Source organism: Peromyscus leucopus, chromosome 15, assembly GCF_004664715.2.
Source record: "Peromyscus leucopus breed LL Stock chromosome 15, UCI_PerLeu_2.1, whole genome shotgun sequence".
Taxonomy (NCBI): Eukaryota; Metazoa; Chordata; class Mammalia; order Rodentia; family Cricetidae; genus Peromyscus; species Peromyscus leucopus.
Genome location: NC_051076.1, coordinates 57,807,459 through 57,830,721, shown reverse-complemented (window position 1 = coordinate 57,830,721; position 23,263 = coordinate 57,807,459). Strand labels below are relative to the sequence as shown.

At 52.0% G+C, this 23,263-nt stretch overlaps 1 protein-coding gene across 1 annotated transcript in view; it reads right to left on the bottom strand.

Moving 5' to 3' along the window:
* Nucleotides 1–4,848: 4,848 nt before the first annotated feature.
* The window catches only part of Rassf5 (Ras association domain family member 5), a 68,032-nt gene continuing 49,617 nt past the window's right edge, over nucleotides 4,849–23,263 (bottom strand). Inside the window, 4 exon segments of the mRNA XM_028876500.2 lie at nucleotides 4,849–6,593; nucleotides 8,156–8,271; nucleotides 8,798–9,095; nucleotides 10,038–10,148. Coding sequence (XP_028732333.1) covers nucleotides 6,441–6,593; nucleotides 8,156–8,271; nucleotides 8,798–9,095; nucleotides 10,038–10,148 — 678 coding nt within the window. The 3' untranslated portion in view covers nucleotides 4,849–6,440.

Sequence of the window (23,263 nt, the reverse complement as noted above, 5' to 3'; positions counted from 1 at the left end):
ATTCAGCCAGTAGGTATGAGAACATTGAAAACAGAACACAGGGTTCTATGTGACAGTGCTTCTTCCCCAGCTAGTTACAGCATGCTGCCACCCATGGCCAAGTCTGTGACGTAACTCCAGGATGGAAGCTTTGAAGTAGTGATGTCTTAGACAAGTGCCTTCGTTAGCCCCAGCTTCTGAAGCTTGGGTTCCAGGAAGGGCTCTTCAGTCAGTCTTCAGAGGACTCAGGAAGAGGAGCTGTGTTCATCTGAGTACCGAGGAGTCACTGGATGTCAGAAGTAGTTAACCTATAGTTTCTGTTCCACCATGGGCTGTGCAGGTCAGTTGTGAATCTAGAGCTTCCCGTGTGAATAGGAATAAGAGCTGTGCAATTGTAAACTCCTTAAGAGTTCCTGGATTTTACCATTAAGAAAGAACTACCTTTTTTCCTTCTCATCCTTTAAAAAACTGAGATAAAAGAGGCTTTCTCATCTACTGTCTACCAGATCACCCGTTTCTTTTAGATGTGGAAAGAAAGGGGTGGGTGTAAAAATGTGTGTGACGACTCCCGCCTCTTGCTGTGAAACCAAGAACAGGCCTTTCACTTGGACAGTCCACTTCTTACCGTCACTAATCCTCTACGTGGACGGAACCTGGAAGTACCTTCTAGAAGCCAACCCTGGCAGGATCCTGTTACAACAAAGCCTTGGTAGAGGCGCGTCCGCTCCTGAGGGGTAGAGCATGTGCAGCACTAACACATGTCTCCTGCATGCATACAGATGGCATGCAGCACTGTGCTGCGTTCTCACAGGCCTCATCTGTCCTGCATGCCCTTGGAAAGTAGTGCTGCAGAAATTGATGACGTCCCTGCTAAAGGCACAAAGCCTGTAAGGGATCTGCCCTTCACTGTGGTTCAGCCGGCACTCTGCCATGGCGGGGTGTTTTTCTCCAGGAATAGTGATACATTGGCACTGAATCATCATCCTTTCTCCTCTGTGAATGGCGTGGAGATGTGGAAGAGGGTGGAGCAGAGTCAGAGCGTGGAATGGATTCTCTCTGTGCTGAGCCAAATAATCTATACCAAGGTCAGACTTTGAACTTGCCATGCCATGCCACAGTGAAAGGAGCCCAGTGAAAAGCAGAAACCGTTGCCTCATTCCCATGCCCTTCTGGGAGATGCACAGAGCTTACAGATATACAGTGATTAGCTGAGTTTTCTTAGGTTTTTTTTTTTTTTGGGGGGGGCACTTATATCCTATCCCTGTCTTCCCTTAGCCCCTCTTATATCGCCCCTTCCTCTCTCTCACCTCTTTTTTAATTGTGTGTGTGTGTGTGCGCACATGATGTGAGTATTATAACAGAACAGACATAATCCAGCCTGCTCCACTTGTTCAGTGTTACTTGAATGTATGATTTCAGGGCTGACCACCAGGTGTTGGATAGCCAATTACAGGGCTCGTCCCTGGGGAAGACTGTTTCTCCCACTCTTAACATTACTTAGTTGATTTAGTTCTTTGTCTAGCAGCAGGGCCCCATGAGATCCCCCCTTTCATGTTGTTGTTGTCCGTGTTCAGGTCTTGTTTAGGCTGCCATGCCATTGAGGCCCCGTGACCAAAACTTCTGTCATTTCTAGGAGACACAGCCTCACAGCAGATTCCATGCTCTTCTGACTCTTACAATAGTTTATCCCTCTTCTGTAACGTTTCCTGGGCTTTTGTGTTTCTTGATTTTTGTTTTGTTTTTTGAGACAAGGTCTCACTTTGTAGTCCTGGTTGGCCTGGAACTTGCTTTGTAGACCAGGGTGGCTTTGAACTCACAGAGATCCCCTGCTCTGCTTCCCGAGTGCTGGGATTAAAGGGATGCGCCACCGCACTGGGCCAGGTGCAGGAGTTGGGGTGTAGCTTTAGCAGTTGGTGATGGTGTCCCGTGGTCAGTTGTTCTCTGCAGCTGTGGTTTTCTCTCCAGGTCTCTGTTACAGAGGGGTGTTTCTTTGATGATGGGTGGGGCTACACTTCCCTGTGGGTATAAGGGTAAGTATTTAGGGTGCAGTTGGGAATTCTGTTGGTCTAGTCAAGTAGCCAGAGAAGGTTCTCCTTTAAGATCTCTGACCTTACTAGCCCTGAGGAGTTGGCCAGATTTTCAGCACCAGACATGCATTCCTCTTGTTGAGCAGGCCTTACGTCAGGCAGTTGGTTACAGCACATAAGAGTGCCACTGTTGTACCCTGAGGGATGTTTGCCATGCTGGTTGTTAGGGTTCGTAGGTGGCACAGCTGGGTAGGACTGTTGGCTGCTTCCCTCCCTTGGAAGCTTGAATAGCCCCCCAGCCTGTCCAGTTTTACTTTCATGGTTTTTGGTTTCCTCAGTTACTCCAGATCATGTATTCACTTCTGAAGATTTGGAGCTGGGAACCACGGATGAGCGAGAGCACGTAATGTTTGTCTTTCTGGATGTGGGCTACTACTTAATGTGATCTTTTCTAGTTCCATCCATTTACCTGCAAAGTTCACGGTTTTACTTTTCTTTACAGCTGAATAATATTCCATAGTGTATTAGAGTATATCTCCCTCGTTTTCCTTATCCACCCGTCAGCTGAAGGACATTTAGGTTGTTTCCATTTCCTAGCTATTGTGAACAGAGCACCAGTGAACATGGCTGAGCACCTATCTGTGGAGTAGGATGTGGAGTCTTTTGACCATATGCCAACAAGTGGTACAGCTGGACAATATGGTAGATTTATTTTTGGTTTTTTGAAGGTTCTCCACACTGATTTCCAGAGTGGCTGAACCAGTTTGCAATCCCATCAACGTGAGAATGCCCTCTTCCCCACGTTCTTTCCAGTACTGGTTGGCCAATTTGACTGGCAAAAAAATTACAAATACTGATTTGTATTTCCCTAAATGAACATATTTTGAAATATTTCTTAGCCATTTTTATTTTTTTGAGAAATCTCTATTTAGTTCCTTAGTCCATTTTTTGGAATGGGTTCTTGGCTCTTTTGACTTTTTGAGTTCTTTGTATTTTCTGGATTAATCCTCTGTCGGATGTAGAGCAGGCAAAGATTCTTTCCATTCTGTGGACTTCCTCTTCACTTGATTGGTTTCCCAAACTGTTGGCTTTCATTTCTGGACCAATGTAGTCCTTATTCAGGAAGTCCTTTTCCTACACCTCCATCCTATAGGATACTGCCTATGTTCCCTCCAGCAGTTTCCTGTGTCAGGTTGCACACTTAGGTCTTTGGTCCATTTGAAGTTAGTTTTTGTGCAGGAAGATGGAGTCAGGTGGTAGGAGGTAAGTCTGGGTGGATGGTCCACATGTCTGTCCTGGCCGAAGCCTGGAGGTTGCAGTCTGTGTGGCAGGGGTGACTAGACTAGGCTGGTGTCCTGGATGTGGGACTCAGGCTGGGTCTGGAGACTGGGCAGACCCACCTGGCCGGACCCTGGCATAAGATGTGCAGGACCAGGCTGGCCATGGAGGTTAGATGTCAAAAATTTAGTTAATTCTTTAAAATGTTTGATTGTAAGCCAGGTGTGGTGGCAGGCACCTTTAACCCCAGCACACAGGAGGCAGAGGCAGGTGAATCTGAGTTTGAGGGCAGCCAGGGGCTACATAGAGAGACCCCATCTCACACACACACACACAACACACACAACACACACACAAAATTGTGTGTCCATGTGTGAGTACACATGCCACAGCACACATGGAGAGGTCAGAGGAAAACTTGCAAGAGTCGGCTCTCTCCTTTCACCACGTGGGTTTCAAGGTCAAACTCGGGAGGACAGGCTTGGCAGGAACCACCTTTACCCACTAAGCCGCCTCGTCAGTCCTGTGATTGGCGGATTTTAAGGATGTCCGGTGGAGAGGGGCAGGACCCTGCAGCCTGTGGGCTCCATGCTTGGCAGTGCGTGGAGCATGAGCATCACTGGAAGTCGGCAGTGATCTCTGGGTAACTTACATGGCCTTTTCCTGTGATCCAGAGATCCTTCTCTGCTGGAAATCTGAGGGTGCCCAAATGAGGGCTGCTTGGTACCAGCTCAGCCCCCTCGCAGCTGGCGTCACCAGTGACACGTTGACATCTTAGTCTTAAATATTTCCAGAACAGAGCTGGTGCTTACCTTGAAGCCCGAAAGCTCCCGCTCTGTTCTGACTCAACTCGTGCTTTGCTCTAAGCCCCTCCCCTCCCCAGCACTAGGGAGCCGGAGAAGAGGCGGCACCCTCCACGTGTGGACAGTTTTCTCAAAAGCATCTGGACAGTAGCCTGTCTCCCCAGCTTACTGTAGAAGAGAGCTGGGCTCTGCCAGCAATGTTCCTGGGGTTGCAGAGCCCACCCCGCCAGCTCGGTTCCCTAAGATGAAGTTCAGTGAGGATGTCTCCATCACAGATGGTTTCTGCAGTAAGCTTTTATTAATCATTAAAAAACATATATAGGAAAGACATTTAGAAAGAAAATATCTTCAAAACAAACACCCACGGAGCGACACAACCATAGAAGGCACCACCAGCAGGGACAGCAGCTCTGGGGCTGAAGGAGCGCGAGCTCCCCGAGTCCCAGCCTCAGGAGAGGCCCTGAGTCCAGCTGTGCTTAAAGTCTGAACTTTTCTATAATTTTCTGAATAAACACCTTTTCTTCATATATAGCTATACGCCTCTATGTGTATGTACACACATATATTTTGTATATATATATATATACATGACTTTTTTTCTTCTCAAAAATAAAATAGCCATCCATGGAGGGAGGTTCTCAGCAGCATTCACAGTGTTTGCAGCAGGAGCCATGCCTTCTCCTGAAGCTACAGACATGCAGGATGGAGGGAGTGACTTTCCATCTGCCCCGTCCTACACAGGAGGGAGGGAGGAGGGAGGGAGGGAGGAGAGAGGGAGGGAGGGAGGGAGGGAGGGACGCGATACAGCTGAGCAGGAGATGGCGGCGGACAGCCCGGGTTGACGGCATGCACAGCCTCTCAGAGCTGCCGGCTCATGTTGCTTTGGCAGCTCTGGAGAAGACTGAATGACAAGGACTCGGCATTCCTCTGGGACAGGAGCGGTGTGGACTGGCCTGAGCTGGGGAGGAAATTTTGAGGCTACACTTAGAAGCTTAGGCTTAAAGCAACCCAAGGGGTGTGGACGGGCAAGGCGACAGGAAAATGTCTCTTCTGGAGGCCAGATTGGAACACCGGCCTTCTTTGAAAAGGACAAGATTTTCTCCCTCTGTATTGAGTGTCTTTGCAGTCCTGGCTAATTTGTCTTCAGTTTGAACTAGTCAAAGAGCTGGAGTCATAATCTGATGCTGTCAGTGTGGTTTAATAATATCACATCTTCGAAATCAGAGCCTGATCAGGAAGCTTGATGGCAAAGAGGCGTGTGATCATCACCCTGTACTTTGAGGAATCCCCTGTCCTTATCTCTACGCCACCACTGTCCACTTCCTGCCAGGGTCAAGTCAGCAGGAGAGCTGTGAGCACACATGCCCTGCTCTTCTCTCAGGAAAACAAAAAGGCACTGAAGTCACCAGGGAGGTTTGCTGGCTGCTGTGACCACGCTTCGCGACAGAAAGAACCCTCCCACTGTGTGTAATCAAGGCTGCTACTCCAGCCGGAGAGGATGGAGGCAGAGCTGGAGGCAGGGAGTAGACCCAGTAGTCCAGGCCCCCACTGCCTCCTAGCTGCAGGCAGGCTGTAGACAGCTTGGATGCGCTTCTCCGTGGTACTTCCTGGTGACTCAGCAGGAGACTAAAATTGTTAAGTGGCCGGTTTCCCTTTGGTAGAGACCCGTGAGGAGGACAACATTAAATTCAAAATCTAACATAACAAACATCATCGGACAAAGACATGCTGAAATACCACACAGATGTACATATTTGCCTTTGGGTTTTCATGTGCACAGGCCGTGGGGTGACAGAGACGGGGCCTGGTCCGGGCTGTAGCCCCTGACATCTCAGGCTAACCCTGAGTGTCTAGTCCTAGTGAAGAGGAGGCACCTGGGGCAAGGAGGGCAGTCCTTTCATGAGCATTTCCTGCTTTCAAGGACTTCGCTGAATGAATATCCCATATTTGACCCATAAATAAAGACACTATGGTGGCAAGGAAGAGGAACTGAAGAACTAAATCCGGAGAAGGAACACAGGGCTCTGAAACCTTTCGTTGCTTTTTGCCGGCTGGTGTGATTGGTTGGAGTTGGTGACCAGAGAGGCAACTATTTGGTTTGTGAAAGGCCAGCAGATTGAGGATAAACAGTGTTCATTCCGTGAGTTCTGATCCAGACGGAACCTCTCCAGAGTCATGGCGCGGTGGGTTGGCAGGAATCGAACCCTGCACAGACACTTTGTGGAAGAGACTTTGTGCCGCATCTGTTAACTGCTGGGCAGGCACAGGTGGACCCAGAGGTGTCTTGAGAATAAGTGTCTGTTGCAAAATAATAAAATAAATTGGAGGGCACGGAGGACAGGAAGGAGGCTGGTTACCCAGGCTTCCCTTGCGACTCTCGTAACGCCTCCTCCAGTTTCTGCCGGAATTGGTTGTACTTTTTCTGCACTTGGTGGATTTTGTCCTGCTCCTCTTTTTCCAGGATAGTTAGGAAGTTCTGGAGTTCAGGAATGGAAAAGGCATCCCACTGTGAGGCAGGGAGGACAAGGGGAGATGGTTAGAAGGTGACATGACCCCAGGGTCCTGCCTCTGTCTCCGGTTTACATCAGTGAGCTGGTCCCACACACTTTGAACACGCAGGTACCATGAATGGCATCTGTCCTATACATGACGTCACATCAGCCCCAGACGGTCAAATCCCGGCACGCATGGAGATCCTAGTCCACACGCCCTGTTTTTATGGGAAGTCAGCAGCAGCTGAGGGCTTCTCCTTGGTGCTGGCTGTGCTCTCCAGAGGCAGGAGGACACCGCACACTAGCTGTGGACGTCAGGCACACCCACCTCCTCATGAACCAGTGTACCACCTGTCAGTCGGCTGTAGCTGGCCAGGCTACCGCCACATGGGAGAAGAATTAGACTCCACAGTCCTGGAGCACACGGGAGTATTTATGGAGTACCCGCTCTAATCCCCACATTCCTGGAGCACAGTGGAGTATTTATGGAGTACCTGCTTTAATCCCCACACTCCTGGAGCACAGTGGAGTATTTATGGAGTACCTGCTCTAACCCCCACACTCCTGGAGCACAGTGGAGTATTTATGGAGTACCTGCTCTAACCCCACACTCCTGGAGCACAAGGGAGTAAGTATGGAGTACCTGCTCTGACCCCCACACTCCTGGAGCACAAGGGAGTAAGTATTTATGGAGTACCTGCATTAATCCCCACACTCCTGGAGCACAAGGGAGTAAGTATTTATGGAGTACCTGCTCTAACCCCCACACTCCATGGGGAGAAGATAAGGAAACCACAGCCATGGAGCCAGCAGCCACACAGTGAGGACTAGAGCTGGACTCCGGCTCTCCCAACCCCAGGCCCATAGGACCACAGAGCTCCCAGGCTCCCAGTGGCTCCCTTTTCCTAACAGACTCTGCTGCAGACTCAAGACCACATTGAGGTGTCCTGGTTGAAATGAGATCCTCAGATCTCCTCTGACTCACCCCTACCCCCTACCCCCCCAAAATCCTGCTCATGCTCAACCTCCACCGAACAGTGTGATAAACACTTAGACCCTCCTCTTTCTGTACCATGAAGACCACATCCCACGTACCCTGGGCCTGGCGGCTTACTGCCTGATTTTACCCCATTTTTGCCAGGAGACTGACACTGGTTAGTGCCCCTTGGAGAAAGGAAGTCCTCATTTTAGGAGAGAAAAATGGTTCAAAAACTGCCTATGCCCAGCAGAACCCAGTTGGAAATTGGCTGTGCTCAGGCCAGCCTGGGGCAAAACCAGCCTGGGCCCAAATAGAGTTTCTCAGTGTGTGACTCGCCCTCCCGCACCCCCATAGACCCCCAGCCCCATTTTCATAAAGTAAGTGAATGCTTCCCACAGACTTGGCCATGTGCAGGTTATAACTTGCTTCACTGTGACGTGTCCCATCGATTCTCCTGGGGTAAACCCAGCCTGTGGGCCCAGCACTCTCCACAGGGCTCTAGCCGGACCACTGCCCTCACCTACGCTGTGCTGTGAGGACAACAGCACCCATCTTCCCCCACTCGGGGGTTGGTCTTTATGAAGGGTCCAGACATACCTCTACCTCCCCGGTTTCGTTCTCCTTGAGCACAAAGCTGAGGACATCGGTGTCGGGCCCAGCGAGCAGACGCAGGTAGAGAGGACAGTCAGCGATGGAGAGTTTCTGGAAGAGCACTGGAAACAGAATGGAGGGGTGGGTGCCATCTCACAAGCTACGAGAAGGACACAGGACAAGGACAGGACGGGGTCCGGGCTTGGTGGGGTGGGCTGGAAATGCACAGGTTGGAGCAGATAACTGGGAATGGACATGTTCTTCTAATGTGCATGAACCTGACAAGACACCAGTAGCACAGAAGCCTTCCATTCTTGCCTGGCATTCCCGAGGCCTCCATTTACGTCATCTTCCAAAGGAAGCAGAACAATAAATAGGTGGACTCCTCATTGTAAACATCAGGAGCCCAGAGCGTGTCTTTGCTGTGCATGCATGCATTGGACAGTGGTAGGCATGCACTGCCTGATCGGGCTCTCTGCTAGTTTCCCTGCCCAGCTGCCATGCTCGGCTCTTCCACAAATCCTAACACCATGCAGATGGCCGCAGCCCTGTTGCCTGGAAGCCCACACTTCCCACCCGGGGCTCGCAGTGGGTTGCTGACCGTGTGGGCACTGGCAGACCAGGGGGAGGGTGGGAGCCCTCTCCTACCTTGTCCATCTTTGTGGATCCGCTTAAAGAGTGCAAACTTCTGCGGGTTGTCCACAACCATGAACTTCTTGAGCAGCCCCTGGATGACCTCGCTGACGGTGGTGGTGCTGCTGATGTGCAGCTGCTTGATGGCGTCGAGTGGCAGGTAGAAGGATGTCCGCTTGTCGGTGGTGGCTGCGGGGTTCACCTCCTTGATGGCATCGTAGATGGACTGCGGCCGGATCCCAGCAGGCACCGTCACGGGCCGTCGGAGTTTCAGATGCACTTTGATGAAGCCCGTGTAGGTACCGTCTTCACTCTGCGAGCGGGAGGCACGTCTCGGTGACTCTGCCTGCCGCTCGAGGCTGTGAACTACGGAAGCCCCGATGGGGGCCGTTCCAGCCAGCCTGTCTGAGTTCCTCCTGAGTCCGCTATCCAGAGCTGCCGGGGGTCAGACACTCCCCTCTTCTCACGGGCCAGGAGGTCTGGAGTCCGGTTACCAGAGGAGATTGGTGGGGCTGCTGAGGCTTCCTTCACAGGAAGTTTGGGCTGGCTGCCCCAAACCCTCTACCAGACAGGTGCCAATTGCCCATGTGGAGTCCTCACTCTAAAGGCAGAGTCTGCGGGCACCTCTCTACCTCAGAGCTAGGCAGGGGCGCCAGGGTCCTCAGAGGTCCTGCCCACCAAACTCTGAGGGGCCTCTGACGAAAATCTGTTTTCGGAGGCACCCCTGTGACTTGGAAACCCCAAAGAGCCCGTTGCTGCCAGTCTCCAGCAGAGGGCAGGGCTCTTCCAGCATCACCCCTTAAAGACAGCCTCTCTGACCCTGTGCGAGGCCAGGGGTGCTCACCACGTGCACACACACTCCACTTCTCTTGCAAAACTCGCCTGGCCAAGGGCTTTCCGGGGACCAAGCCCCCAAGCCCTTCCTCACCGTCATTTAATCCCCTAAAGATCTCTTACAGTGAAGTCAGGAGAGGTTAAGCTTTCCCAGCACGTGAATGGAACAGAGATTGTATCTGGAGTCTATTCTAAAACCCATTCTATTTCTCGGGGTCCCTGAGGCCACTGAAAGCTGGGCCTGGACAAAGAAGAGTGAGCTGCAAGGGAGTCACTTCTTCCGTGGGGAGAGGGGACAGAAGGGATGCTGGCTAGGGAGGGGCAGGCCCTGGGCATGAAGCTTACCGACTTCATGCCCAGGCAGAGAGGTGGGGCGGGAGGCAGAAGGGATGCTGGGCAGGGAGGGGCAGGCCCTGCTTACCAACTTCATGCCCAGGCAGTGCTTCTCCCGGCTGTTATAGCTGTCAATCTTCTGCTTGATCTCCTGTGGCGTGGGCGGGCGCTGGGTCTCCTCCACTGCCTTACAGACATTCTGGAGCGGAGGGAGGAGAGCAGTGTCACAGGGACTCTCAGGATACGAAGGGCAGTAAGCATACCTCGCAAAGGCCTCTCTGGCTAAGAAATCAGTGCCAGCATAAGGACAGTAAGAGGCCAGCCACTCGGACCGCTCTCGGCCTCAGCTTCACTGCCTTTGAAATGGGAACACTGCCTAACCCCAGACTGGCTGGGAAACCAATGTCAATGTGCGCCACACGAGCACTGGCTATGAACTTGGTGAGTGGGTAGAACGTCATGTGATCATGTTTGCTATGGAAAAGGTGCTCGTAGATGAAAGGTACGAAGACATGGTCTGTCTCAAAGAAATAATAATGATAAGGCTGCAGAGAAGTACAAATGCATGTTAGAAGCTGGTAACTCTCAGAACCAGGAAGCAAGGGCACCTGCCCTCCAGTTCAGAGCTCACGTCAGGGGCCAATAAGCTTTGCTCGTAATAAGTGAAGGTATGTTTGTCAAATGAATGAACTGGTTAGGGACAGGGGGGCTGTAGTCCCCTCTACTAGGGACAGTCAGCATTTACTGAGTACCTCTGTACACTTAAATACTCAGCCATCCTTGCATCTCACAGACCCAAACTGTGTGATGATGACTCATTACCCCCATTTTCTAGGTGGGAACATCAAGACCAAGGCATTTGCCAACTGGCCTGATACCCTCATCAGCATGTGCAGAACAGACCAGGAACCCCACACCTGTCCTGCTATGTCCTCTCTGCACCACCATGCTGCATTCATTCTCCTCATGTAGTCCCGATTTCCCCTTCCCAGCTCCAGGAAGACGGAGGAATGCAGTTTGAGTGAAGTTCACAGCCCTCGCAGTGCGGTGCATGGTGGATTCTGAGAGCTACACCGTCTTTTTCAGTCAGTTCTCTGGATTTCTCTTGTATTCGCTGTCACTTCCCAGTTTTGCCTTCATGCCACCCTGAGTGGCTTGGATTATGGGAGCTGGTCGGTGAAAATTCTCCCAGAATTATCCCGATCTTAGAGATCCAGCAGACTTGGGGCTAAGTTTGGTCACCTCTGGTACCCAGAGGGAGATGGCTTTGACGTCATCTGACACCTGCTCTTGGGTTTGGTCGGGGGAATTTTACAACGGATCCCACATCACACTGCCACCGCCACCACCGCGCTCGCCCCTGACCTCCCCCTTCAACACACATGCTTTCGGGGTGTCATCACACTGACAGCGTGCCGATGCATCCTCCCACACTCCGATCCCAGAGAGCACAGGGAACTGCAGACTCCACGGGAGAAGTGGACACTGCTGAGCCATGGCTCCACCTTCCCAGCGCTCCATAGAGGCGAGGCAACATCCTCTTTCATCACAGGCACTTTCCATAGTCTGCTCCCTGTGCACTCATCACCCACGGCTCCTGATGGCAACATCACCGTGCTGGGTGTTTCACATGCCTTCTCTGACATACTGCCTATGTTCTTTCTATTGTCAGACCCTCCCGCCCATGTGCCCATGTCCACTGCTAGTGAGTGGCCAAGTACAAATGAGAATGAAGGAGTTCATCTAAGCCTGGAGTTCTTAGTTGACCATGGGGTCACCCTAGGGCAGGCTTTCTGCTGCAGGAATCAGCTCCCCACCACGCCGGTAATGGTCACTGCATTTGAACACTGCAGGCCTGGGAACTGCATTTGAACACTGCAGGCCTGGGAACTGCATTTGAACACTGCAGGCCTGGGATGACCCCCTGGGCAATCAAGACCCCACCTGTGGGACGCTCATCTAAGCTGGCCTGATCAGTGCGTCCAGCTCTAGGGGTCCCAGTGGGTCTTGCATCCTCTGCGAAGCAGGCAAAAAGGGACTTCTAACATCTGGAGTGGGAGGGTGCTGGCAGGATGCTGGGGCCTACCAGGATGCCCTCTTAGATCTCTGAATTGGACCTTGCTGGCACCTCTCCTGATTGCTTGACATGAATAAGTCACGTGAGCCTCACAGGCTGTCTTCATTTATTGTTGACTCATTCATCTGGGGGCTTCCAAACTGGGGCCTCTCATTTGTCCTCACTCTGGGACTCTCCATTCCCAGTCTCCATATGCTGGGCACGTACCTACAGACCAGATGTACCTGGTTGTGGCCCTCTCATTTCCAGCCTGATTGAGCAGCTGTATGGCTGCTGTTTTATACTTCATTCTGCCCATCTCTAAGGCAGGCAGACTGTCGTTCCTAGCATATTCTCATATTCATCTACAAAAAAAGAGTGAAGTGATATAAAACTCCAGAAGCTCCTTGGAAGGTCTCAGTGTTCAGTCAACCTCCAGCCACTTCCTTGTTGAAAAAGCATCTATGTTGTGGCCGCCAAGGCCCGTTTCCACGCCTACTTTGGACCACAGTGAGTCACAGCTGCCTTGGCCTTAGGTTTCTTCTTCCTGTTCTACTTTTATTCATTACATCAACCCATCTATTCTCTTCCCTTCCCACAAGCCTGGGAAATGATGCAAGTACATACCCTGAGTACCTTCCAGACAGAGACGGAAGACAGCATCCCTGACCTCAGCATTGGCCTTCGAGTGTGTAGGTGAGCTCCATCTACCTAGGAGTGCCAGCAGCAGCCTGTGTGTGGCCAATGCTGTGAACCTTGCTCCCATAGACTGTCAACACCAAATGTCAGCACCCAGTTCATGCTGGCTGCTGCCCACACTGAACCTGCCAGGCAAGACCTAACCTACAGATGGAAAGAATCATTTCAAGCAGGACAACCAGTGAGCCCTGTCCAAGAGCTCAAAATCTACCACCAGCCTGGGAAACACCAGAGATTCTAGACTCTGGGTCCTTAAGCTTCTGAGCACATTGGAGTCATCTGGGGATTTTCTAGAAATACAGTTTCCTGAACTTTCTCCCCAGAGAGTGCTAATTTCATTGGTCTGGGATATAGCCCAGGAACAAGGATTTTTAGAAATCTCTCAGGTGATTTCAACATGTTTCAGGGTTTAGAAACTGAGAGACCCTCCCAACAATTCCATCCCTCTACAGAGCTAATATTCTGGGACCAAAAGATAAATGCTGCCCACATGTTTTGCTTCAAAGGCAGTATCCACTGTGTGAACAAGTCAACAACTCAGTAATTTTTTTTCCAAGGACGAGGCAGACTCTGATTTCTGTTCATCTTACAGATTCTCAAGCCCTCAAAGTGAAAGAATTGTCTCTCTGATGACAGGCACAAAGTCAGAAGGCAGGAAGACACACTTGTGTCTTGGGGTGCCCAATCATCCACACAGGATGGGGAGCTCTTATGTATTAGTAAATCTAGGTATTCGCCTGTCAGGTGTCTCTCAGAGTTTGTCCATCTCAGGATGTCTGACATGGAATGAGTCACTCTGGCTGAACCCGGCCGGCCGGCCGGCATTGGCTGAGCTGTTTTTGTATGCCTAGCTCGTCCAGGGTACCGCTGAAAAGCTGCTGTCTCCTGCCCTAAGCCATGCCAAAGGCTGTAACCACTCTAAACTCTTTAGGTAATGGCAGGGTGGGGGCATGACAAGCAAGTGAAGAGGCTGAGTGCTAGTGAGGAGCACAGATGCCCCTCCCCAGCGTGATTTTCTAACACTTCTATTAAAATACCCTTAGCCGGGCGGTGGTGGCGCACGCGTTTAATCCCAGCACTCAGGGGGCAGAGGCAGGAGGATCTCTGTGAGTTCGAGGCCAGCCTGGTCTACAGAGCGAGATCCAGGACAGGCAGGAAAGCTACACAGAGAAACCCTGTCTTGAAAAAACAAAACCAACCCTGAATGGGCCGGGAGTGATGGCATGTACCTGCAATCCCAGCACTCAGTAGGCAGAAGCAGGAGGATCAGGGCAAATTCAAGGCCAGCCTGGTCCACGTAATGAGCTCTCAAGACTGTATCTCAAAGCCAAATAAAGTAAAACACCTTCAACAACCCCAGACAGAGCAGATTTACCCTAAGTCAAATTGGGCTGTGTTGTACTTCAAGGCAGCACCACCACTCTGGCCCGTTCTGCATTGTAATCAATGACAAACAGGAAGTCCTCGGTTTGTTACTCCACTCTGAGGAGGTCAGCTCCCAGTGGGGCCTGTCGCCTCTGATCCCCAGTTGGGTCCTGGACAGACTAAGAAATCTCCAGTGAAGTTGCCAGAGTGATGAGCAGGCAGGGAAGTGTGCGTCCCCGTTCTCAGAGCTTGCTTCGTCTTGACTGAAACCACATGCACCTCGGGTCTGCTCAGCATTTCACTCCCCTCTTTTCAAATGTGTCCGCATGTTCTCCTGGCTCACGCCTTGCATCATCTGGCTCCCGTCTTCCTACCTGCAGTCTCTTCCCTGGCAAGGCTTCCCTAGCCACTGCTGCCTGAGTGATGATGGTGGTGATCACGCTCCTTCATCACCACCGCCACGTACTGTCCTCAGCATGCATACGCCCACTCCCCTCCACAGCAAGTGTATGAAGAAAGTTACCATCATCGCACCCACCTACAGTCGGAGAAAGTGAGCCACAGCCAGACTACGGCTAAGCTTACCGAAAGCCAAGCCTTCTGGAGTTTATCTACTTCCTGCTTCCACACACCTCCAGGAAGTTAGCTCCCTGTCTCTCCTGGATGGACGCTCCTTCCCGACCAGGGCTATATGACTTCATTCCTTCTCTGCCCATCAGCACTGGGCATGAAGAAGATAAGGAACCCTTGCTCAAGAGCCTTCGCTGGTCCCTCCCTGGCTGCAGGGGGCAAGGGTCTCCGCTTCTCTAAGGAGCTGTGGTGGGTCTGGGACTTAAATGTAGTCTGCATTCTGTGAGTGAAGGCATCATGCCCGTCTTGTCTGCCCATCGTGGAATCCCAGAGCCTTGGTCCTGCTCAGCACATAGTAGGGCTCGGTAAGTACATGGGGGATGGACAGTATGTATTTGGCTTTGGACTCCCACTCCCAATTTTGTGACCTTGAGAGAATCGGAGAACCTCCAGATCTTGGTTTCTACTATAAATTTGGGATCAAAACCCTTTGTCACTCAGGATTGACATAAAAGTCAAATTAAGTGAGACATGGGTTCAAAGGTGTTTTAGAAATCACCAAACCCAACCAGGGGCCTTTCCATCTAAGCCAACTTCATTTCTCACTGTCCTTGACCGTTTATCCTGGCTTAGCCATACATCCTTAGAGTTCATTTCCTTTCTCAACACAGGCAGCGGGCAGGCATTTTCTGTGGCGGTTCAGGTAGCAAACACCGGGCTTCGGAGGCCACGGTCTGTGGCGTCTACTCTTCTCCACCCTTGTAACACAGAGGCAGCCACAGAATGAGGGCAGCTGGGGCCCAAGAAAACTTGCTTTTGTGCAATGCACCTATGAGCAGGGAAGCTCGCTTTGTGCAATGTGCCCATGGGCGGCAGCTTGCTCCACGGTGATGCTTGCGCCATTTCCCTCCCTAGAATACACACGCCTCCCTCCCCTTGGTTCCATCTCCTCCAATGTGGTGCCCGTGGTGGTCTCTCATCCTCTGGACCCTGTGAATGTATCGGATGTGTGACATTTCAATTCTCCAATGACGGAAAGCATATGCCCTTCTATCCAGTCTCTCTCTAAGTCATGCTTCCTATGTGTTTTAGTTTTTTTTTTTTTTCCTGCTGATGTAATAAAACAGCTCGACAAAGGAGCTTGAGGAAGAAAGGGTTTGCTCTGGCTTGCCGTTCCAGGCCAGAGTCCGTCGCAGTGGGGAAGTCACGGCGGCAGGGGCTTGAGGGACGGGGTGTGTATTGCATCCATAGTCAGGACAGAACAATGCATGGCACTCACACACCAGTGCTCAGCTTGCTTCTCTATTATTGTTATTATCATCATCATCATCATTACCATCATCATCACCATCATCATCATCATCCTTGAGACAGGGTAGTCCTGACCTGGCTGGGCTGGAACTCACTATGAGGCCAGGCTCACAGAAATCCACCTGCTTCTGCCTCTTGGGTCTAGGATCCAAGGTGTACCCCTCCAGAGAGACCAGAATCCTTTAATCAGAGAGTGGTACCACCCAGTGATGGTCCTTCCCATCCCAATTACGGTAATCAAGATCCCCCCAGGTTGCCAAGAAGCTCATCTTCCAGGAGATTCTGACTTCTGTCAAGTTAACACCGTCCTACTGTTTCCTGTCGATCTCCTCACACCACCGGGTATGGGTTGCTGTAACGTCCCTCTCACTTAATGGAAACTCAATAGGCAAAGGCTTGGCCATTTCCCCAGAGCTCCTCTCCTCCCTTCCTGACAGAGGCAGAGGAGGCCGACGCAGGGATGAGAGTGAGTGGTGGGTCACACTGGCTCAGGGCCTCACTCTCCAACACCAGTCCAGAGTCTCCAAGCCTCAGATGCCTCGTACAGCAAAGCTGCACGTTACCATACGTCACAGATCGCTGCAGCGGCTGGCAGATGTTAAATCCGCACTGCAAGGACGCATGGAGGAACGTTCAGAGCCTGTGTGGCTTCATTCAGCCTTCGATTAGGCGCATACTGATTGTGTTGTTTACAGGATCTCTCACATCCATTAACCCAGTATTCCCTGGATGAGACAGACTTTATGTTGGATGCTTAAGTTTCTTTGGTACCCACTGCTGGGCTCAGCTAACAAGCAGGTGACCTCCAAGGAGGTAGCAGAGAAAAACACCTGCTGATGAGGTGTCAGGGAGGCTAAAGCAGCTGGAGAAGAGTCCCAGCATAGAGTCCACGAGCCATGGATCCCACGCAGCCAGGCCCGAGAGCACCTCACTCTGCCCTGCACCCTAAGGGTTCACTGCCAAGAACATGTGGGCTGCCTGGGGCTTCAGACTTGGGCTGGCCTACTTCTGGTCGCTTGCTGATCAGGAATACAATACCATCACATGACCTGTGACCTACGACAGGCCACTTCCCCTCTCAGAGAGTCCTAGTTTCCTCATCTGCCAAATCGTGAAGTGAACCAGAGAAACGAAGGCCCACCACAGGGCTAGGTTGGACACAAGATAAGGGAGGGCTTTCGTCACTACTTCCTCCTCCCTTTCACAGAACTGGGTGTGGGGCTGAAGGGCCCGCAGGGCAGCTGGGTCCCTCTGAATTGCGTCAGTAACCGTGGTCCAGAGGAGCAGAAGCCACCCCTCTCCTCCGCGGCTCTGCTCAGTCTTGCCACCTGCTTTCTCTTTGTGTCAGCCAGACCTCGCCTCAGCCACGCTCAAACAGCTCTTCATTTCCTCTCCCTCTCGGCGCGTCCACCGGTGGGCAGCAACGGCCAGACCCCTGCGTGGAGAGCTCTAAGCCCCAGCCAGGGAGAGAGCTGCAGGCACGAACCGAACACAGGGCCACGCAGAGGCCCTCCAGGCCCAGCCCCTGAGTTTCTGTTGCCCTTGCCCTAAATGGGAACCTGGGGCTGGGGAAGGGCAGACACCCATCTGTCCAGGCCACGTTTAAAATGCCCTGATCAATATACAAGCACAGGAGAGGTCCCTTTGTGACAGTCTCCACCAAATACAAAGAGGACTCTCCAGTGAGATGCACGGGGGGTCCCTTCCCAGTTCCAAAGTGCCTATGTTCTGGAACGGCTCCTCTCTCCTACCCGCGGCAATATAAGGGTTCATTCCTGTCCATTTGTTACCTGACCGTGGCTCCCAAAATAAAAGGACTAGAAATTCCTAGACTGTGTTCTCCAATGGGTCACAAGCAGCAGAGTGGCCAGGGGCTCCACCACAGAGCCATGCCTAAGCAGAGACGTGTGGGACCCAAGTGGCTCCAGAGTGGGTAAGTGGAGACACAGGATACAGGAAGTGGGTGAGAAACTGGAAAGAGAATGAAGTCTCCAGAGACAACAATGCAGAGCAGATGGCTGATGGCAGCAGTCAGCCGGCAGGGGCCAATTACCGACAGGAACCTACCGACAGGAACCTACCGACAGGAGCCTACCGACAGGAACCTACCGACAGGAACCTACCGACAGGCCTCTGGGTTGAAGACTGGCAAAGGTACCCTGGGAGATGAAACAGACCAGTGTGCCCCCTATCCCTGGGAGCCCACAGGTCATCCAAAGAAGGCAGGCAGAAATACATGTACTATGACAGAAAAGGGCTCAGAGCGATTGGACATCGGTGACTGGCTTTCAGGAAGCCCTAACGAGCAGCAATGTGATGAGAGTCCAGAGGACCAGCATGTCCCCCACTACTCCCATCTCTCTTTGGAGTCCGCAGGAGAAACCCACCTGACTTGTTCAGGACCAGAGGATAGTAGCTCCAGACAGAAGGCCTGGGTGGGGAGCCCCAGCTCCAGGCACTGCTCTGGGGGCTTCACGGCATTATTGACCCCTCAAAATAACTTGAGTCGGGAGGTGGTGCTATACCCCGAGTACCTGCGCTTTGCCTCTGGATCACACCATCCACGTTAGGCCACAGATTGGCCTTTGCTTTCAATTCCGCAAATATCAGAAAGTCAGTTTCATGGAGGCTTATGACATGTAGTTTGTACATGCAATTTTTTGTGTAGCATAATCGAGAAGGCATGCCTCGAAATGCCTCATTTGTTGTAAGGACAGTGAAAACTGACAGCCCTCAGCTAGTCTGTGGCCACAGAACCAGCTACAGCAGCGACTAGTCTGGAAAGCAAGAGAAAGCTGAACCAGTCTGAGAGTTCTTTCCGTTAACCTGGACCCCCTGACAGGCTACATCATGGTTTTCCAAAGTCCTAAGTACTTTTGTGACGGACAGGTCTTATCTTCCATAAAAATCTGTTGAAAGCTCTAATTGATGATCTCCTCAGCATAACAGCTATGTTAACACCCTGCGTTAAAGCAGCCTGGGCTGGGGAGATGGCCTGATCAGGAAAGTGCCCGATGTGCAGACAGGAGGACCTGAGTTCAAATCCCCAGCACCCAGGGCAAGGCCAGGCTCCATGGCACCTTTGTAACTGTAGCACTTGCAGAGACAGGTGACCCTTGGAGCTCTCACTGGCCAGCCAGAAACCAAGACAGACACCTGCCATCAACCTGACCTCCACACGCACACACTTGCACGTGTACGTACATGTACACATACCCACATTAATCCATTCGTTCATGTTGCTTGAGCAACATGGCAAGACCCCGTTGCAAAATAAATAATACGAATCCACTGCCAGTGACTGATAAAGGGTTGGTATACAGATATAGAAAGGCCTCCAGCAACTCAACAAAAATGTGAACGATCTAGTCAAAAATGGAAAGAGCTCGAGTGGCATTTCTTCAAGAAAATATAAATGTTCAATAAGCACATGAAGTATGCCTAGTCTCACTAAAGTGTTGGGGAAAACACATCAAAATCACAACCAAACTCCACTTGATTCGCATTGACCGTTTCTGAGATACACATTGTAGGATGTGGGCTCCGTCCAGCAGTAAACGGCCATCCTAGTTCGCTGTGATAAAACACTGACCAAACCAACTTGGGGAGGAAGGAGTTTATTTTGGCTTACAGGTTATAGTCCGTCATCGGAAGAACCAAGGCAGGCACCCAAGGCAGGAGCTGAAGCAGAAACCACAGGGGAGCATTGCTCACTGGCTTGCTTCCAGACTAGTGTTTGGCTGCCCTTTCTTTCTTTCTTTTTTTTTTTTTTTTTTTTTTTTTTTTTTTGGTTTTTTGAGACCGGGTTTTTCTGTGTAGCTTTGCGCCTTTCCTGGAACTCAATTTGTAGACCAGGCTGGCCTCGAACTCACAGAGATCCTCCTGCCTCTGCCTCCCGAGTGCTGGGATTAAAGGCGTGCGCCACTGCCGCCCAGCTTGGCTGCCTTTCTTACACAGCCCAGACCCACCTGCCTAGAGATGGCACTGCCCACAGCAGACAACACCAATGAGCAATCACGAAAATGCCCCACAGCCTTGTCTCTAGGCCAGTCTGATGGAGGCAATTCCTCAACTGGGAAGAGGGCCCCTCTTCCCAGGTGTGCCAGGTGAACAAGCAAGATCGGCCACCTCGACGGTAGATGTAAATTAGTGAAGGCTCTGTGGAGACAGTCCAGTGACTTGTCGAAAGACTGACCTAGAATCACCTAGGGCTTAGCAAACGAAAGCAGGCTGAACACAGGAAGAAGGCACCTGAGGGTCCACTGACAGGAGAGCAGATGTGTAACATGTGGGCCAGACCTACAGTGCAATACTTTTCAGCCTTGAAAAGGAAGAAAATTCTGGTGATGGTGTCCGGTGAGTAAACCTTGAAAACACTGTGCTCAGTGGGATAAGCTGGACCCGAGAAGACACACCCTGGTAGAGTCCACTCATTCTCAGTTCCTAGAGTAATTAAACAGGTACGGAGTTTCAGTTTGGGTAAAGGATTGGGCCAGGGACCCAGCAGTAAGGCATCTGCTTATCATGCACAGGGCCCTAGGTTCAGCCTAAGTTCTAGAAATGGATGTGGTGATAGTTGAACAGCAATGTGAATATCGTATGTCATGCTCCAGAACTGTATGTACATTGAGGAGTCGTTGACGGTAAATTTTATGTGTATTTCACTATAGCGCCACGGGCATCACTTCCTGACAGAGTGCCTGCCTGGTATGCACAGGCCCTGGGTTCGCTCCCCAGTACTGAAAAATCCATCAATAATGGAAAGTAAAAGACGATTCCAAGAGCGTGGAGATCTGGAGGCCTTTATGTGGGTTTACATTGTTTGCATAAAGTTGTGAGTTTCTCTTCCATTCCATACTTCAAACATATTAGGGGTCAATCTGGTTCCCAAGCAAGCTGGGCCCCATCCCGAGCCCTCCAGATTCAGCCTCCTTTCCCATGACCAGGCTCCTGCTCAGATTGTGGCTCCCAACAGGACACAGATCAGATGTTCCAAGGTGGTAAAGAAGCACAGGACAGAGGCAAAGGGACTTCAGTGGGGAGCCAGTGGCGAGAGAAGGAAGCCTCCCAGGCTGGGCCTGTTAAGTGTCTCACATTCTGGAGAGCTCAATCCAGAGCACAGCCTGATGGTAAGAAACAGGGGCTCAGAATCTTTCTTCCTAAACTGTATGCGGAGGTAGATGTTAGATGTTCCATAAATGGAAACTGGTAAAACCCAGCTCAGTCAACACAAAGCAGCCTAATCTTACAAAGAAAGAGGATCGGGACGGGGGCGCTGGCACACAGAACAAGGGGTGGCCTGGCCCCACTTCTGCGTGGGCAGGATGGCTAAGGCCAGGTGGTTCTGAAGAAAGGACCCATGCCAGCATTCAGGTCCTCTTCCCGATCTCACTTTAGCGGGAATCCTTACAACTTAAACAATTAGGGGCTCACGATCTAGGTTCCCTCTCAGACCCAGGAGGGAAGAAGGGTCTAATTCCCACAGAAATAGAGGCGAGGCTTTCCCAGAAGCAAACCAAAGGCTGACTTAGATCACAGGTGCACGTGCTGGAAAGGACTAGACGAAGTCCCTGAGCCGAAGTGACTTGGCTGCTGCCTCAGTCAGGGGCCAGGGCTGGGATGAGCAGGACTCTGCTGACACTTCTGTCCACCATCCCATCAGCCCGGGTGCTAGGAAAGATCTCAAAGGCTGTCACAAGGTTCCCATAGCCTTGAGATAAGCACAGCACGCTATGAGAGTAAAGGGGAGCCTGTGGGGGGGGGCCCGGGGTGCCTGTGAGCGGGCCCCGGGGTGCCTGTGAGGGGGACCCGGGGTGCCTGTGAGGGGGGGGCCCAGGGTGTCTGTGAGCGGGGTCCGGGGTGCCTGTGAGCGGGGTCCGGGGAGCCTGTGAGGGGGGGGCCCGGGGTGCCTGTGAGGGGGACCCGGGGTGCCTGTGAGGGGGGTCCGGGGTGCCTGTGAGCGGGCCCCAGGGTGCCTGCGAGAGGGATTTGGGATGCCTGTGAGGGGGGGGCCCGGGGTGTCTGTGAGCGGGGTCCAGGGTGCCTGTGAGCGGGGTCCAGGGTGCCTGCGAGCGGGGTCCGGGGTGCCTGTGAGCGGGGTCCGGGGTGCCTGTGAGCGGGGTCCGGGGTGCCTGCGAGCGGGGTCCGGGGTGCCTGTGAGCGGGGTCCGGGATGCCTGTGAGCGGGGCCCGGGGTGCCTGTGAGCGGGGCCCGGGGTGCCTGTGAGGGGGGGGCCCGGGGAGCCTGTGAGCGGGGTCCGGGGTGCCTGTGAGGGGGGCCCGGGGTGCCTGTGAGCGGGGCCCGGGGTGCCTGTGAGCGGGGTCCGGGGTGCCTGTGAGGGGGGCCAGGGGTGCCTGTGAGGGGGGCCAGGGGTGCCTGTGAGGGGGGCCAGGGGTGCCTGCGAGCGGGGTCCGGGGTGCCTGCGAGCGGGGTCCGGGGAGCCTGTGAGCGGGGTCCGGGGTGCCTGGCTCAGCTGTTCTATCTGCTGAGCTGGTTGACTGGGCATAAATTATTTTACCAGTAAGGTAAAATGACTTACGGTTAATTTCCAGCCTAGGAACTTCTAGAGAATCTGTGGTAAGTACTCAGATTTGCATTCCTCCTGGAGAAATCCCTGAATTGGTATGTATTTCCTGAATAGGTGCCTCCTAGACTTCAGAGTTATCTGAAAGTCACCTGAGGAGAATATTAATGCAGTTCTAGGGTCCTACCTGCAAAGATTCGGAGGCCAAGTCTCTATTTCCAAAAACTGGCTCAAAGAGCAATCCTTATGCAGGTGGCAGCCCCCCCCCCTTCAGAGGCCCAGAGAAGAGTTAAATATGGAGATTAAAGTCATCTGTCCTCACCAGGGCTCCCAGGCAGATGGAGGTCAGAGGTCTCACTCTTTACTGAGAAAGTGTGAACAGAGGTTCCAAGGTTCAGAGAGGGAGGCAGGAGGAGCATGGGAGAAACAGCTAAGGCTTTCCTACACCCGCCCTGTCCCAGTCTTCCTCGTGGTTAGGTGTGGCCTGGTGACAGTTCCAGCCGATGTCAAATGGGTATAAAAAACAAATTACAGGTAGATCTCTGTGAGTTTGAGGCCAGCCTGATCTATGGAGTGACTTCCAGGATAGCCAGGGCTACACAGGGAAACCCTGTTTCAAACAAAAACAAAAACAAAAAACAAAAAACAAAACACACAAACACAAAAACAAAAAAACAAACAAAACAAAAAAGAAAGAATAGGAAAAATTATATTTTAAAATATATATACACAATATGTGTAAGTCTATATGTATACACCTAAACATACAGTGAAGTTGTATCACTTGGGT